This window comes from Teleopsis dalmanni, chromosome 2 (assembly GCF_002237135.1).
Source record: "Teleopsis dalmanni isolate 2A chromosome 2, ASM223713v2, whole genome shotgun sequence".
Classification (NCBI taxonomy): Eukaryota; Metazoa; Arthropoda; class Insecta; order Diptera; family Diopsidae; genus Teleopsis; species Teleopsis dalmanni.
In genome coordinates, this window is record NC_051847.1 from 25,780,913 (window position 1) to 25,800,695 (window position 19,783).

A 19,783-nucleotide genomic window follows, 5' to 3' on the forward strand; every position below is an offset into this window, starting at 1 on the left:
CACATTATTAGTATAGTCATTATATTATATGTAACTGGCGAAAGGTAAAGAATCGAACTTGTCTGGCTTTCAAAGCAAGCCTAGCGATCTGTATAATATCATACCGCAGGCGGCCGGAACTACGGCAAAAATCCACTGGTCAAATACAACGACCGAGGTATTGTTCAGCACTCCGAAAAGATGATATCAGTAGGAACCTGTTCTTTTTTACACTTTTCGGCTGCACAAACGATTAACATTTGGTTAATACAGATGACTAGCTTTCTACAGCTACATCCAGATGTATGCACAAGAATTCCAGATTGTAGACCGTAGAATCTACTTTATTTTTTAATCAAATTTATCAAAACTTAACCATTAGTATTTTGGATTGAACGAACTTTGTTTGAAAGTGAATTTTTGAATATGGATAAAACCACGTTGTTGACCCGGTCGCTCTTAGAACCCTATGATATTACGGTTGTCTAACAATAAGGTTCTCAACAGGTTCCGCCTGGTATTTCTAGTTATCAGGGACGTCTTGCTGCTGGAGCAACAACTGTCCAATATGCATAGTCAAGTGCTAAATATTTACTTGTCCCACATATATACGTCAATCTCCAATATGTGTTTCAACTGTAGCTTTATTCCACATTATGTCGGCCATCGGTACTCTAGCCTTAATGAACACAGAAATTTGGGCCCTATTGATTTATAGCTATGCTCTGTCGAGACGATGAAATTTCTATACCCGAACCTATGTTAAATCCAACAATCACAATTATGGAGCATGGACAACAAGTAAAACTAAGTAGAAGATTGTTGTCTGTATGTGGCATAAATATTATATTCTTAAAGGTAAAAAGTTTTTGAAAACTAAGAATGAGGCACTGATAAGTGATATATGTATGTCATTTATAACAAGAAAAAATTAAGTAACGTTTGAAAGATTCTTTTTTCCATACTATCTTACAAAGTTTATATTAGACAATATTATATTATCTGTGTAAACAGAAACTTGACAAGCACAGAATAAAGTAGAAATTGATTTATTGTATATTCCATTTTATTCCAACAAACTATAATTTTTTTTTTATGTTTGCATTCCTAATAAAATAATTATTAAAATATGATCATGAATATCCTTTAAACTTATACAAAAAGAAGTTTTTTTTGATTATAAGTTAAAAAAATGAATTTAATTTCAATGTGTAAATCAGGGGAGTCCAGACCAGAGAAGATCGTGGACTAATTCAAATCACTGAATAGGTTGGAGAGCCATAAAAATAAATACATACGTTCGTAACTGTGCTGAACAAAAATAAAAATACGGCGATGATGTTATATTTAGTTTTATAATTTTTTCATTAATTTACCTTTTACAATTCTATCAACATTATTAACATTATTTGCAATATGATATATATAATTATTTTAATGTAATGACTTATGGCACTGGATACGTTTTTCGAACCAGTTGTACAAAGGAATATATACTTAAGTCTTCGTCAGCATAAATTTGTAAGTAAATTTACGTGAAGTGTAATAAATTATTTAAAACATTTTAATACATTCATTTAAGATACAATATATATAAAATAATGTGATGTTACCAAAATATAACAAAAAAAATTTGCAAAATTATGATAGATTAGAAACACTTCACGAGCCGCACAAATGTTGGCCACGGGCCTCATGTAGCCCGTGAGCCGTGCATTAGACAGCCCTGATGTACACAAACATATTCTGGACATACTATATATGCATTGATTATATATACAAGAACCAGTTGAATGAACTAATGTAAGAATGTGGTCATAGAATAAGCGATTATAATAATAAAATTTTGAATATAAAGAATACCAAACAGTTTTGCAGATTTTGCGCTGGTGCAATTTTAAGATTTTCTGTAACACGCTCCTAATTCAATTTTGACAGCAAAAGCGAAAGAGAGATAACAACATTCGATGGGAGCGCTAAAGCAATAACACAAAAAAGTGTAAGTAGGCAAATGCTACTCATTCCATGGCACTATAAAAATAATTTATTAACTACATATCGAAGAGATTTTGTTTATTTGGTATTTTGAGGGAGAAAGATTTTTAAAATTGCTCCAACCTAATGAGTTGAGGAAGTGCTGTCGCTTGAGTAGTATCGTTGTCGCGGCGTTTGTTATTGTTACAAAGAAAAACAATAATAAATCAAATATATTTTATTTCTATACATGTTTAAAAATTATTATAAAATTAACTTTTTACGCGAACGAAATTGAAAAATTTTTATTTATAAATAAAATACACAAAATTCTTTATTTTTTGCAAGTGTTTGTGCATTTAATTATTGTTGTTATAATACTATATTAAAACAAATTATTAAAAAATTAATTCCAACAGAAAGATATTAAATATATTTTTGTGAGTTCAACAGTAAATGGCCGAAAATAAAGGAATCATGTTAGCTAAATCTGTGCAAAAACACGCTGGACGTGCTAAGGAGAAGGTGAGTTGGTTGAATCCTCTTCAAAAATTGCATCCTCTTGCTTGAATTGCAGCAACTTGTGTGTTTACAAAAACAAAAATAGATATGCAATAAAACATCAAACAATACGTGAGCGGTAGTGGGTTGAAATTCCGGTAAAGTTTTGCCTAAAGGTAGCAATGCTGCTGTAACAAATTCGTACGCTACTCCATGTTAGATGCGATGGCGTTGATTAACGCTTTCGTTGCTTCACATGAAGTGCTTTTGCCATGCGAAGTCATAGACTTGTTGTGAACAATGACTTGTAGTCACTGGATAAGAGCATCGTAGGCTTTGTCTTATGGTACATATGTTCAGAAATATGGAAAATCTACATCAACAACATCACAGTTAGCTGCATCGGGAATCCCTTATCTCTTTCATTGTTGGGAAATTAGTTTAACATATTCTCACCTTGAGAAACACTTAATTGCGATTTATGTCAGAACTTTATTGGACTTCTCCAGAATCTATGAAGGCCATATATCACACAATATGACCAAAATTAGCTGACCCCATGAATATGATTTCTTTCGATGGCTTTGATAAAGTAAATTTAGTATGCAGAAGAATATTTTATAAAATCGAATAATACCGAATAATAGAAATAAAAAGTTACCAGTAGCGTGACATTCTAATAATATACCCATAGGTGTTTCAATTAAATAAAAATCTGTTCATGTGTTACTTGTAATAAATTACAATAAAATCTCCTACAAATTTACATATACCTATCTACATAACGATTCTTTCAATTACTACTTAAAATTCATTATAATTATACAATATTAATAATTATGGTTATAAATTAAAAAATAATAAACATTATATATATCTATATAATGTGTATAATATAAATTCAGTATCTTTGTTCTTGCTTAGGAGTCTATAGATATTTAGTATATATACCAGGCAGCCAAATTCTATATAAGAATGTATATTTGATTGTACAGTATGCTATCATTTATCAGGACAATTGTTTTCCAAGGGTTGCCCGAATTTCTGGTCAGAGACATATTAGGGATGCTCTTTCATTGTGGAAGCAAACCTCAGTTCTTTCTATGCTTTTTACATAAGTCATATAAACTTATGTACAGTTCAAATCAACTTCTTCTATGTGTGTAATTAAAGGACTACTGGCTGGATCTAAAAGTACTTTTTTTTATTATAGAAGCAAATCCTCGATACCTCTTAAGTGAGTCATATAAACCCAGAGTTTATGTTAGCTCAAGTAAACTTTTCCTATGTGTGATTTTTAAGAGAAAATAGACTAGATCTAAAAGTGCTATCTTGTTGTAAAAACGGTTAACTTCCTCTACGTTCTTTAACTAAATCATAATTTTATTATATTGCTTACAGAATGTTTTTTATCTGAATAAAGAACATTTATTTATATAAAAGTATTGATTAAATTATGAAAGATTGTCTAAACATACAGATAGATAGAAAGTCAACTTGGTACTGGCACTCGGGAAGCAGAAAACTGCGGCTGTGATTGTTCTTTTTTGTTGCTTTTCAAATAAACTCCAAATATTGAAGTCATCCCAACTTCTTAAAAGGTTAGAAACTTCCGACCTAACAGTTTCCTTCCGACTCACATCAAAGCCGAACAGTCACAAAGAACGTGACTAGTAATGTCATCCGTTCCCAAACAGAAACTGCATACAGACAGACACACATTATTAAAATAATTACGTAGGTCATGATAACCCGATAAATAACCAAGTTTAGGTGCGCTACAAATAAGTTTAAATATAGCTATGAGCTGGGCCTGCATACCGTTTAGTAGTGCTTAATCTATACTCTTTCATTGTAAACTCGGCATATTAAAAAACAAGGTGGATCCAAAGTTCATCACAGTTCAAATAAACTTTATCTATTTATGTTTTAAAATAAATATTGCGGGACCTAAAAGTACTCTTCCATTGTTAAAACTCTTCTCAACTGAATTTCGGTTATTAAAGTGAACTATAATTTCATTATTTTGCTTACTGAGGTGATACAGACTGAGATAAGATGAATACATTCATGACATTATGCTACTTAAACTATTGATGTTTGTCTGTTAGCTTTGAGAAAAAATGTTATCCATTTAAAAGTTATAGTAAATATTTTCAAAAATATATAAAGTATACTAAAAATATTAGTTAAAAAATATATTATTTATTGCGTAAATAATTTAGAGAAAAGAATTACTTATTCTTGGCATAGCAACTACGAATTCAAAGTAGTTATAGTCTGGAATTGCAGCAATGCACTTGACCCCAATTCGAGCTCAATAAAAAACTAAAACCCCAAAAAGGATGCACATGTCCTGAATACGCAAATGCAGATTTAATTAAAAAAAATAAAAATAAATATTTTTTATATTTTTAATAAAATAAAAAATCTGTTTTACACTCATTTGAAATACATATGAAGAAAAATTATTAAGAAAATATGTTTTTCAAAACAGATAGATCTAAATGTAATTCTTAGATTTAATAATAAGAATTTTACTAAGCATTTTAAGTGAAATAATAATTTTAATATAAAACGATAGTTATCTTATCAAATTTAAACAAAGAAATAAAATGATATATTATTAATGTTTAATGGCAGTAAGAAGACTTTTATTTTTCGTATAATGCAAATACCGGTCGTTGTGCTAAGTAAACTAAACTTTTATTATTTAACAATTATTATGTCATCAATAAAAGAAAGTATTTTATTTTACATTAAAATTTTTCTAATCTCCAAACATTCGCATTTGACTGTAAACGTTGGAATATAAATACCACTATTTAATGGGTGGTATTCCCTAAATATACTTTCTGAAACCACTTGTCAATATCGATTACTAATTGCGACTATTCACTTCATTGAAGACGCTTTGTCGCAGGAAAAGGGATTTAAAAGATTTCCCTTACAATATTTAAACGGCACTGATTACGAAAAAGCATTATATTGGTTGAATCCCTCTTTACTTGAATCCCTAACACTCTTTTCTCTTAATAAAGGCTTATTTATTTCAAGATCCTGATTAAGCAGCACTAATTTAGTGATATCTTAGTTGATGCAACATAACTGTCAACAAAGACAGAAATGTATACAGTGGATCCAGACATTACATACTGTGGATATATTTTACATTTCTTGCATCCAATTTTCTTCAGAGACGAAGCATATTTTATGTTTAGGGACTATATCGAAAACAAAATTGTCACATGTGTGACAGTAAAGTAAGTGTTTTAAGCCCATTACATTCATAGAACTTATGGTGGGACGTTGGGCCAGCGCACCGTCCAACAAGTAGCCCCACTAAAGTGAAGGATTAGCCGAAGTAGACCACGAAACTACTTGGGTCCTTTTTCGTCCTTCTATTCTCGGATGTCGTTATTGAGTTAAAGCTGGAGTAGCTTCCGTTCGCATAACTACATCTCTTGTTAATGCAAGCAGCTCATTTAGCTTGAGGTTGCCTGCCAAGTCATCACCAACCCAATGGTGTCCCAAGACAGTCTTCCTTCTACTTGCCAGTGCTGGACATTGGCACAATATATGCACCACTGTCTCCTTTTCTTCTAGATATAGTCTGCAAGTGTCTTCCTCAGCAAGAGTTATTTATGGAAAGTTACTGAATGACATTGCCTTCGGTTAGGAAGAAACTGAACCTAGCAGCAAGTACTATTAGGTTTAGCCTGTGCTTTGTTAAAAGTGTCAAATCTGCGGCACAAACTGATTACTTTAGCTAATTAATTACTAAAGAATTTGGTATAAAGTTAAAGATATGAATGTGGAGATAACCACGTTTTCCGGGCATGTAATTTTACGTTTTGGTACTGTAGATTGAGCAACAAAATTATTCTTTGGTTAAAAATTGTTAAGACGATTTTTTATCGTGTTAATGTGGACAACTCTCAAATAGATATTAAATTTTTTGAAAGTCTACCATTACACTTAATGGTGGTCTAAGCATTTGAAAAAATGCTTCTGAGAAAAAAAAAGGTCTGCGAGAACTTTTTATATTAGAAATATATTTTAGATTTGTAGAAAAACCGGAGTCTTTTCCGAAGTCAGAAAAATTAGAAGGGTTCAAACAGTGATGAAGAAGCAGCAACAAAAATTTGATTAATTTGTTTAAATTTAGCTGATCTTACAACGCTGTTTCGAATATGTTCCATTTTTTTTTTTACAATTTTATAAATGCACTGTTCGAGGTCCTAGAGATCACGTGACACAGTCAATTCTATCCCTCGTAGTCCGTGGTATAAAATAGTTAAATGATTTCTTATTTAATATAAGATCAATTGTGTTTCTTCTTTTTTAAAATGCAACACCTTCTCTTTAATGACTTATAATTTATTTATTTATTTTTTTTGTTTTTTTTTTTCATTTATCTAAATAACCAATTTTGATAATTTTTTCGTAAATATGTTTAAATGAAAGCATTAACATACCTACAACAAAAAACATAACAGGTTCAGATTTGTAAAATTAAAGTGGCATTTAATTTCACATAGCAAAGAGAAAACGGCAAAATTCATAGGCAGTGGTGTAGGAGAGTAAATGTACTAAAGGGTATACTCGAAGTAAAATAGTTAAAGATAATTCACAAGTACACAAGAGGTGGCCATCAAATTTTATAGTAACTGGCCTAAGAGTGACTCGAACATTTGGAAAGCAGCCAACTTCATTGACCTAATAGTCTGACTGACAATTTGCTCTTGCACATGAATTTTTTCTTTATTGTTTTTGAGTCCGCATTTTATACTAAAACCAAAACAAAATCACTTGTTACTTCCACGTCGCAACCCAAAGAATTCCATAGTTTCCTTTTTGTTTATTTTTGTATCTTGTATCTTTTGCTTCAAACTTTTCCCTTGAATCGTCTCAATCTGTGCAATCAAGTTTCGATGTGCTCTTGTGTTAGCGTTGATTTCTTCTTGTTTACCTCATCCAACAGCTTAGGTTTGTTTTGGCCCGACTCGGCTTGGAGTGCGCTTAAGTGAAAGTCTGCGTTTATGTCGATTTAATACCAATAAAAGTGGTCAAGCCAAAAGCTAAAAGCGCAGCTGACAGATTTGTATTGGTGGGAGCGTGAATTTCTTTGATAGCCAGTCGCACGAAATGCCGAAGAAATTTCTAAAATTGCCATTATCAATACTAATACAAAATTTTTTTTAATACGAGTATCAAACTGGGATTAAGTCGAACATAAAAAATTTAGTTTATGGGTTAAAAAAACATTATTAGATACTGCTCATAATCAAAGAGTTTAATGGTTACAAATGAAAACTAATAAAAACTATTGACTTAGTGGCACGGACAAATGGAAAAAATAAATACTTTTCAAATACCAAATAATTTTATGTCTAATATATTAACAACTTTTTTTTATGGAATGCAAAATAGATATTAAATACTAGAAGCGGCATCTTTCAAAATGCATGTGGTGTGATTCTAGAAAATATGTAAACTCTATTTTATTAAGGAAGTAATAATGTAATAAAAATTACATATGTACTTTTATATAATTAAATAGGTAAATAATATCAGCAATTTATAATATATATTATAATATTATATATTATAATATTAATAATGTATATGTAACACAAAACAGTGCAACTCTTTGATGAAATAGACAACTACTCCAATTTAACATTAAGCCAACTAAATTTACGTCCAAATCAAAAACCGTAAAAAGATATGAAGATCACAGTAAGAAACGTAAGAAACGTTAAAACATTTTAAGTGGAACAGTATCAGGGTCCACCCACAAAATAGAAACGAGGTGTTGATTGACACCAATGCGAATAAAAAAAAACCAACCAACCTATATAAAAATATATAATTAATAAAATGAAGCTTAAAAATTGTCGTTGGATTTTTAAACAACAGATTTGCAGTATAGTCTTTGCTCTGATATATAAAATCATATTATTTTGAGCTAGATATCGCTTTTAACATAAATACTCTTAATACTCTTTCAATTATAAAAAAATCACATCAAGGCTTTTCTGATATTGCTGGTACCATTAAAATATACTTCAATTTCGGTGGCCAACGTCAATTACTACATTAATTAAGTGAAACATCAAAAATGTTGCATTGTATAAGCTATAAATCTTACAGCTATAATCTTATAACACTGAGTACCAGATATCTAAAGTCAGCGAAAGAAGAAGATATATTTTAATAATATAAATAATTGGTGGAACCGCTGACAGAAATCTCTAAAAATCTCCAAAAGTTGCGGTAGGGTAAAATAGAAAAGGCCGTTCCACATATGTTCCATCACTGCTCTGGTTTTTGTAAAATCTAGAAAAAAATATTTAAATATACAATATAATAAAGACACCAAGCATCGTCTATGTAACTACATAGTTTTTATAAAATCAGGAAAAAAACAGCTTGAATGTCATTTTAAAGATGATCTGGAGAAGATACTTAGTAACAAGATACATTAATTGATGAGATTAATCAATGATACCAAAGAATTTACCAGCGACTATAGGGTATATTAGGATCATAGGATAGCACAATAGACCTAATCTAATTCATTTAGGTAACTAAATGTATTAGATTTGCTCTTTTGCATTTCTGCCTAACCTATTTTAATTTTATAAAGTAAAATAGAAATGGAAACGTTTTACATACTTTTTTATTAAATATATATAATACATTATCTCAATTCACTACTCAAGTAGAAATATTATCTGTTTTTGGTAACATAAAGTTAGCGGTTCAATAATATCATTCTAACACTTTATCTTGTAAACCTATTTATATAATTAATTTATGATTTTGCGATAAGCAAAGTAATAATTTAATACTAATTTATATACTCCAGAATAATTATTGGTAATAAAATGAGCGATATGATTCTATGTATCCTTCTAAACCTACATCTATAAACTAACTTCTCTTATAGAAAAATCATTAAGTTATAATTTTCGATAATAAAAGTAGGGATTTAATTAATATGAATCTATATACTCTGTCGCTAATAGAAAAATTATATAAGTAATGATTTTTGGTAATAAAAATTGCGATATAATATGATTCTATATACCCTATCTTCTTCTATCTACTTATATAAACTTATTTTTGTCATTGAGTTATCATTTTTGATAAAAAAAGCAGTGATTTGATATGAATTTGTATACTCTATTGTGGAAAATTTAGTACTTAGTGATTTCTGGTAAAAAAAGCATTGATATGATATAATTCTATGTATTCTATCTTCTTCTTCCTACTTATATAAACTTACTTCTCTAAGTGAAGTGTCATTGAATAATGTTTTTCTGAAAGGTATTATATGAAATATTATTTTTCATGATATTATATGAAAAATTATGTAACTAATAATTTTTGATAATAAAAGCAATAATATAATATGACACTATGAATCCAATCTTCTAAACCTACTCGTTTAAACTTAAGTCTCTAATAGAAAAATCATTAACATATGATTTTTGGTAATGAAAGCAGTTATATGATTCTATATAACCTATTTTCTAAATCCACTTTTATAAACTTACTACTCTCTAATAGAAAACTCATCTATTTAATGATGTTGGGAATGAGGGCATTGATAGAATTTCCTTAAAATATGATTCTATATAACCTATCTTCTAAACTCACTTTTATAAACTTACTACTCTCTAATAGAAAACTCATCTATTTAATGATGTTGGGAATGAGGGCATTGATAGAATTTCCTTAAAATATGATTCTATATAACCTATCTTCTAAACTCACTTTTATAAACTTACTACTCTCTAATAGAAAACTCATCTATTTAATGATGTTGGGAATGAGGGCATTGATAGAATTTCCTTAAAATATGATTCTATATAACCTATCTTCTAAACTCACTTTTATAAACTTAGTACTCTCTAATAGAAAACTCATCTATTTAATGATGTTGGGAATGAGGGCATTGATAGAATTTCCTTAAAATATATTTTATATACAAGCGTATGAGTGGAAAGAAAAATTCAATTCAATCTGTCTAATATTAATCGTACACTTCCTACATATTATATTAGTCTCTTTAGAAATATTTCAGATCTAATTTTTAATGAACAAATAGACTTGCTGAGACAAAAAATGTCTGTAGTCAATATTCTCATTCTCAAAGCGCTATTTTTATCTTCTTACTATAATATTTAAACCTAAAATTTTTTAGAAATTTTTCATTATAGAAATTTTATGCAAGTGTGTCGTGTTTGTGACAATCCGAGCACATGTATTCATAAAAGAAATTTCACCGGCAGTTGCAAAATCAGAAAATCAGAAAATATGTGAAAAATAAAATCATTTAGATTTATTAAAATTTCGAAAATAATTTTCAGTTGCGTGCCTAGCAAATGTTTGGCGGTTGGATTGTTGGTTTGTTGGATCGGTAGGCAAGCCAAAAGTCTGTCATTAACTTGGGAATGCTTATTTCAAATATTCTTCAGTCCATCCTATGTCCACTCTTCCATTTTGAAGGCGCATAGCTAAGAGCAAAGCAGCTCAACTCAAAATTTAGATGAAGTATGAAGCAAATGGAAGACTGCGGCTAAATAGAAAAGCATTTTCACTTGCTCTTTTATTTTCATTAATTAAGAAAAACTGTAAAGAAAACATAAAAAGCCAAATAAATGAAAAACAAATAAAATAAGAAAAATACGTGAAAAATTCTTTACGATGACGATGACAACTGCAAAAGGCGGCTGCGACCAGAGTGTACCTAAAAATAGAATCTATAGCTTCCACTTTTCAAATAATTTTTTTTACTCTGGGAAATATGTTCAGATACAGCGAAAATATACGCAACTCAGTCATGTACCAGAAATAGCCCAAAGTAAGCTGCTTCTTCTTACGATTTTAATAGTTCACTTTACTAGATTATGATTTAATTATCATATCTAATAGATGTAAAAGCCGATAATATAAAATTGATATATTGCACAATTCTCCAAAAAATTTCACCCGATTTGCGACAGTTCAGCTCATCGTGAGCAACGTCTATTTTTAAAGCAGCATCCGGCAAAGTGCTGTGGCTCTGGCGATGGTGATGGCGATACTTTCAAGCATTTTATCAGAGAATAAAAATTTTGTGCCAATTGACATTTTATTGGCTCGACTTGAATGTTTGTTATGTATTGTATCTTGTATATTGTATGTTGCTCATTGAACTTCTAAGTTAAATACAATTACTTTAGTTTGTAATTTTAAATTCCTATTCTGTTTTTTTTTATCTATTTTACATTTTACATCTTTGCTTTTTTTTTGCTTTTGCAGAAACATTTAAATGCCAAAATCGTAGCCATTAAATGTATTTTTAACTTAAAAGTTATTTGCTGAAAATAAATCGGTTTTCATGTTTTCAACTTAATTACGATGTACTGAATTTATTTAAATATTTTTTTACAATTTTATAGTTATATAACCGCAGCATGTTTTCATAGATACATTAAACTCATACGAGTATGTGCCTATTACACAACAAATAGGTATTATTTCATTGCCAAGGTCTTCACATATAACCAAAATCCAAGTTAAATTGGTCATTCAATACAGTTTATGACCACTAACAAGTATTTTATGTCAGGATTTCTCAACCACAGATTAGTGTCATTAGCACCTACGGTTAGTAAAATGTTGTATTTTCGCCTTTAATGATATTATATTATTGGGAAGGCATTAATACTGGTCTTTGCAAAGTACAATGAATATTTTACCGATCTTTGTAATACGTTTTAAATGTTTTTCTGTTTCCCAAAAAAATTTTTTTCAGCTGAGAAATGCTACTTTATGCTACGTGTAGTCTGTGAACCGTGAAGTTGTTGGTTTAACATATAGATCATATAGATCTTGAAGATAGCTGTTGTAGCATTTAAATTTTTATAAGCTAAATGAGTATCATCATCAGCTGCTCGGGGTAAGCTTTAGCTGTATCAACCAATTTCAGACCTCCAATTTTGGATACCCATTTTTCTGATGTACTCGATCACATTGTAGAACCATCTAAGACGTAGTCTATCTCTGTTGCAGATGTCGTACGGCGTGAAATGGTGTATATGCTTTTGTGGTTTATCTTTCGGCATTCTCATGACGTGCCCAATACATCTCAAACGCTGCTACTTTGCGAATTTAACAGCTCCTATGTAATGAAATGCAGTTCCGTTAGTTTATCTTAAAGAAATATATGTATATATATGTAAAATAGCTTATATGATTACATGTAATAAAATTCCAACCTTTAGCTAGAATTTTTTATGAAAAATTTAAGTTATTTTCAAAATAATTCATAAAAAAGATTTTGGATCATTCATTAAAAATGACTTTTTAATGATATCAAATAATATTGTTAAAGTCAATAGATTTAATAATAGACCAATTAAAAAATTAGTCACCATTTTTTAGTATGGAGAATGTAAACATAGTCTTACAGATATCGAAGGTACCTAATACTCTGACTACCCGTATGGTGCTTCAAAAAACAATAAAAATCTTCAGAAAATTGTTTTTAACATCTCTGGTAAAATTAATTATCATCTATAGATATGCTGAGTATAAACGCTGACTTACAGACACCAATGACGCCTAATATTCTAGTAGCTTAAGCGATACTATTATTCTGGAAAATATCAGAAATATCTACAAAATTGTTTTGACTAATCATAAATAAAATTTTAGTTTGATATCAAAAGAAAATATTAGTTATTTTTACATGAAATTTTGGTTATTAGATTGTTGTTAACAAAGTGGATACTGCTTTTTCTTACAGTCAATCAAAAACGAGGCGATGAGTTTAAATACTGTTTAGACATAGAAGGCAATCATGCGATTTGCATAAATGGTTGAAAAATTATAATGTCGCTGTATTCTGAAAATAAATCAGCAATTAGTTGAAGAGACTGCAATCAGCAAAAGTCAATCAATGAGAGAACAAAGTACTGTTTCACCAAAATGATACATCAATGCATAGCGATAGTGTATTCACCTGATATTCTTAAATATGACTCCAGTAACTAATACCTTATTTATAAACCTAATAGGGTGTTTATCGGGATTGCTTTATATATAATGGTGTGGAAATTTTGATGTTAAAATAAATGTAAAAAAATCCATTTCAGATGGTAATAAGTTATAATCCTAGCCCTAATATACTAAAACTAAAAGTGTGATCAAACTGCAAATTTTATGTTTTTACGTCTGACAGAATGCTCAGTACATCATTTAAAATTACCAGGCGGTTAATTCAAATAGTTCTATTTTATTCCAAAAAAAAATATGAAAGTCTTCGTTCCTAAGCCCCTTTCAAAATTGGTGCATTTATAAAATTTAAATGAATAATCATTAAACGAATTAATCAGCTATAGTGGATAAAGGATTGTGGGTTTTCAATTGTGAAAATACGTCATATTGTGGTTTTAAATTTGTAATTAAAATGTAGAAAATAATGACGATTTTTATGACTGTGTGATTAGATAATTAAAAACTTATTTTTAGTGAATTAATCGAATTTGTTTTTTTTTTTTAAGTTTTTTATACAATATTTATATCCAAGTGATATATTAATTTTTCTAACATAGCAAAGGTTCTAAAATTTTTTTTTCTAGCAGTCTATATTATTTCAAGTAGGATTCCTTCTGTACTGTGACATTAGACTTAAAGACGCAATTAATTGTTAACGATTGTGTTTATATTTTGCATTGTTTATAAACATTTTTATTTGATTATTTGCTTATATTCTGAGTACGACGATTTTTGCGAATCGATTGATTTCAACTTAAGCAGATGAGCTCACTTGCCTCATAGAACTTTTGTGTTATTCATCTTAATTTGTATATTTAACTTCAAATTTTTTTGCAATCAATTCAATTTTTTTACTCAGAGTCTCTAATATAAATAATAAATCTCACCAAATAAATGTATTGAACGAAAAGTAAATATTACTCGCTGAGTGGGCGTTTATTCATATTTCACATTTTTTGTGTTCAATAAAATTGCAGCTGTGGACACAGCGTTTTAAATACAGACAAACTTATATTTAAATATAAACAAATTAAAATCTCTAGAGTGCAATAGTCCATGAAAAATGTCCATATAATCGACATTGTATAGTATTACACAAGTGTTTTGTTTTTTTTTTATACCATCAATGCTCAAGCATTTGGTTTTTATAGTTTTTTAAATCCATTTCAGCCACAGTCTACAGATATATATATTTATATAGTACCTATTGTATCCATATTGCTTTCTTTATTGCATCACAAAAGATTAAATTTGTATTGAATCATTTTGAAAAGCTTTTCCCATTTAGTTATACTTACTATTCTGTGAATTTACAATTGGAGAATATTTCTCTTGTCTGCTAGTTTTATTATTAAATCTATTTTAATAAATTGTATCCAAGTTTATATTAATAAAATTTTAGTAGTACTTAAATTAACCTTAAATTGATTTTTGCATTAATTCACTTTGTTGAGAATAAGAAATGCAAATTTAAATTGAATTAATTTAATTATTTATTTGAGCTCCTTATAGCTAAAAGAAATAAAATTAAAAATTGAATAAATAATCAATTTACTATTTACATACTATCCACTCTTTACATGTAAACCCCAACTGTTTGTGTTTTTATTGAAAAAATATTTTTCAAATCAAAAAGAATACTTATGTTTCAACAAAAAAAAAATATACATAAAATTAAAATATTGAAATACTTTATTCCTAAGAAATTTCATTAACAGCTCATTTAAATTCTCTCCAAATCACTTAAGTTTACAATATTCTCTAAAAGTGGTGCGTGAGCCTATGGAGGAAAGTACATCAAAATCGGATATACAAAATACTAACAAGGTCAACACGATCGACAGTGTATACCATTAAGTGTTTTACATACTTAACAAGTATCTTATTGAAAATTTAGGCACAAGTGTGAAAAAATCCAATTTTTGCTTTTCTATACATTGTATCCCATAAATTTTGTATGTGTCAAGGTTAAGTTGGGATAGGGCTAACAAGAATTATTGTTATAAGACCACGCGTAACGTAATAGATACGAAATAATTCTTGCAAAGTTAAAAAATATGATTTCTAATTCTTATAAAAAAAGAATATAATAATATATAGTAATAATAATAATAATAATACAGAAATAAATATCTGTACACCATATAAATATTGCTTGAACCTCTTTATTGCCACGCCATAGCTATTTTCTAGGCATAGTCTGTAAAATATTTTAGTTATTTAAATTTATTCACTTAAAAGTAAAAAAAAAACAGTTCAGATTTTTCTATTAGCCTTTTTAGTATATGCATTAGAGATGCTATCAGAAATTGAAGACAGCCGAAACGGCAGAATAGCAAACCGGTCTATTAAAAAGTGCGTTATTTTTTTTTTGCTTGCTCTTTGATAAGATTTGAAGCTACAACAAATTTACAAGAAAGTGCTTGTATCTGCATCACAACTTGTACGTAATGAACTTTTAATTTTCTTCTATTAGAAGATATTCCGGAAATTTGACTATTTTTCACTCCTTGGCATTGATTTACATTAATGAAATTTTTAGCATTTTTTATGATAGCTAAATATTTTGATTACTACTAGTTTCTAAGTCTACAAAACTTAAATTTACGTGATCGGGAATGTAGTAGTATGAAAAAAGGTCCTAGAAAAACCAAAACGGGCCATAAGAAGTAGCTCTGCTGCTACTTAATGCAATCAACTTTAAATAGTTCCTTTTCAATAATTGTATTATTGTAGCATTTGGTTAGGTTAGGATAATCTGATTGAACTAAAGCCACAAATAAATGTAGTGGTCTTCAACGATAGAGCTTAATCCCTTTATAGATAACATGCAAGACACATTTTTTTTTTGCAAATCTAAGAAGATATTAAAATTATGTTACAGCAAATATTTTAAAAAGTTTTTTTTAAAGTGTGTTTGTAGACTAGACCTTAGTACAATTAGAAACCCTGCCTACCGTAGTTCCAACACACACGCTACCTCTGCTATCAGAACTGGCGATTGTATCGTTATTTCTTCGTAATGTTGAAGAAAATATTTTTATGTAATGCAATTTTTTGGGTTCCACATAACTCTTATCAACTAATTATTTTAAATAAATTATACACAACAAATCCGAATCAGACTTAATTTAATTAAATTTAATTACAGGGTTATGAAAACTTCAAAAAATATTAACTCAGTTATTTCTTTGAAATTCTATTTGCTAATATGCCAATGAAAAATATTATACCGCTTCATAAGGTTTGCAGCGATGATATCCAATTTTATATGCTTATCTGATCAACACCCACCCTAAATTGTAACCTTTTGTAAATATTGTAAAATGATTTCTGTTAATTTCTGTACTATGATTAATCTACGAAGACATCTAACGAAAAGTGAAGATAATTGCAAGTGAAAATGATGTGCCTATTTCTAAGTTAACATTAATAATATAGTTCATCGATATTAACCACAGTAAGTAACCCCGTTTTACTTCGATAATAATTATCTTACAGATATGGATGAATGTAAAAGTAAGCATACTTACCCTTGAATATTATACATTGGCCAACAAAAACATGGGTCTGTATAAGAAGATGTCGTCGTTCTTTTCACTTTGCGAAAACCTTAAAATAAAGCAGCAATACTTAACACTTTAAAGCTTGTGAGAAGACTTTACTGGTTTATAATAGTGAAAACTGGTATTAAAGAACATTCTAATAATACTTATTATTCAATTAATTCATTAGTTTAAATAGAAAACTCTCTAATCTAAAATATTTTATATATTTCACGTAATTTGTATATATAATTTAATAGTTAATTGAATTTCAAGTCCTTAAAGAACGTTGGGGTAACTCTTTGCAAACGATGAGTACAACAATATGTATATAATACATTATTATTATTCTTATTATTAATAACAGTATCCCTAAGCTGAAGTAATTGTCATTAATAGTAATAATTCATTACGCTTTATTACAAATTCAATAGAGATACACATTATATTGGAATCTCAAAACTAAATCTAGTACAATTAAAAAACAGGGTTGTATTTAAATTTTGAAAAGGACAACTGCCATTAGGGGACCTGATTGATTTGTGAGAGATCTAATTATACATATCGTAGCAATAAATCGAAATGATTTGCTTAGAAACATATATCGATAAATAGTGATATTTCATTTAATTATAATAAGTCAATACCAGCTTAGATCTACTTTTATATATAATACGAGATAAATTGATAAAGTAAGATATAATTACTAAATTGATTTTATGTATCATTTGTTAGTAAATTATTTAATAAGATAGTATAATTTTTATTAAAATCGCTATAATTAATATTTTTTTTATAGACATACTTTTTATTGTGTAGAAAAAATATACTTTATAATGTTTATGCATTTCTTATCGAAGGAATATTTCGACATTACCTTTAACTTGTTTTTTCACCTATGCATGTTTCTAATTACACCTTTATAAACCCTTCAGCTGTGTAGGGCGAGGCTTAAATGCGCCTGATGGAGCTTAAAAAAAGTAACTCTTGAAAAAGTTTATTCGAATAAAATTTTCCTACTTGTTCATGCTTGATTTGCGAACACTCAAACGCGAACACTCAAATGTATCTGAGTTGAACATGTAAGTTTTCTTTTTATAAAATTATTTTTCTTTTACATAAATTAGAGAATAATACGGGCACATGCGAGTACATTTCCATCAGATTGATGCCACATTTCTTGCACACTTGATTTAACATAATTTTAACCTACTTTTCTATGTTTACAATAAATTTTGGGTTCGTTTGGCAAATACGAATCACAAAGAAATAATAATGTAAATATTCATTTTCAGATAATGCAATTCACCTGATAAACGCTCGTCTTATTAGCAGGAAAAGAGGTGTGAGCGAAATTTTAATTTCCCTCAGAAAGAAAATTTTATAAAATTTGTCGTTATTGTGCCATGATTTTTCGGTACCACAAAAGAAACTTTAAAGAAGGAAAAGGAAAATACTCGTAAACACAAGTACTCGACCTATTTATAAAATGTATCTTAACAGTCTACTGAGTTTATATTTAATAGCATACAATTGAGTAACAGCGCTCATTATTATTTAATTCATTTTATTTATGATTATTTAATTAAAATAAAAAGCATTAATTAAAATGTAAAAAGAAAAAATTATTAAATTTACTTTATTTCTTATTTTGAGACATTCATTGAAGTGTTATGGATGGCATCTTTATAAAGTATCTCTTATCTTTGCGAACGAAATGTTTTTTTTTTAACAATTATGACAAATAAATTATATTAAATTATGGAAAGTTACATTTAAATATACAAATATTTATTACAAATATGTACTATATATGTAATAAATATATATATATATATATATAAAGTGTTATCAAATTTGTGGTCTTGATTTGTCAGTGACTGTTTCAGTAACATGTGAAATAGAATTATCATTCAAGATATCTGATGTTTAATTTAAGGTTTGCCATTTTATAATATGAATAGTTTAATAATAAAGAAAATTTCTTACAGAAAATGGTTACCATTTTTGTAGTAGGTTTTTTTACAATTTTCACATAATCAACAGATTTACTACAAAAATGGTGACGCATTGAAATTTCCTTTAATGATGAACCATATTTGTCAAATAGTGACTGTGCGAACTAACAAAATTTTCTCATCTAGGGTAGTGAAAATTTACTTGTCACTCTCGAACGACTATTACATCAACATATATTTTTTTGATAATATATGTGACGAAGGTTTAACATAAACCGTCAATTTTAGTCACTATAAACACACGATTACTTATTTTTTTTGGGAATGAAATTGAAGATGTAGAACTGGAATATAGGTATGTGGTTTCAATAAGATGGTACCACAAGCCACTCAACACATCCAAATTTGGCTTTGTTGTGTAAAAAACTTCCCGATGGTTTAATTTTACCTTTTAAAGACATAAATTGGTATCTGAAGCGATAGCTGGAGAAGAAGGCGTAGAGATACATCGTGTCTTGGGTGAAGTAATCAAGTCGAAGCATTAACCGCACTTGAAGTACGAGATTAGAGAAAGGGTGCTGTGCACTTAACAAAGGCGCCTGAAGAGTAATGATGCGATTGTCCCAAACCTATAACGGATTGTTATGGTCATTTAACTAACTAACTAACTCTACGAATTAACTAATAATATTATCCAATTTATTACAATTTGTCTTTTTTTTTTTTGTTAAGATATATAAAGGATCGTATTTATGTGGATAATTATTAATT

The 19,783-nt window shown here is 28.8% G+C and overlaps 1 protein-coding gene across 6 annotated transcripts in view; it reads left to right on the forward strand.

Annotated features, from left to right (window-relative positions):
- The first annotated feature begins 1,583 nt into the window (after positions 1-1,583).
- The window catches only part of LOC119678443 (myc box-dependent-interacting protein 1), a 62,365-nt gene continuing 44,165 nt past the window's right edge, over positions 1,584-19,783 (forward strand). For 2 of the 6 annotated variants that reach the window (XM_038090269.1, XM_038090267.1), the window contains exon 1: positions 1,590-2,478. In XM_038090269.1, the coding sequence (XP_037946197.1) occupies positions 2,410-2,478 (69 nt within the window). In that variant the 5' untranslated portion in view covers positions 1,590-2,409. Of the gene's footprint in view, positions 2,479-19,783 lie in introns of all 6 variants that reach the window. The other 4 variants (XM_038090266.1, XM_038090268.1, XM_038090271.1 and 1 more) reach the window with 3 other exon arrangements.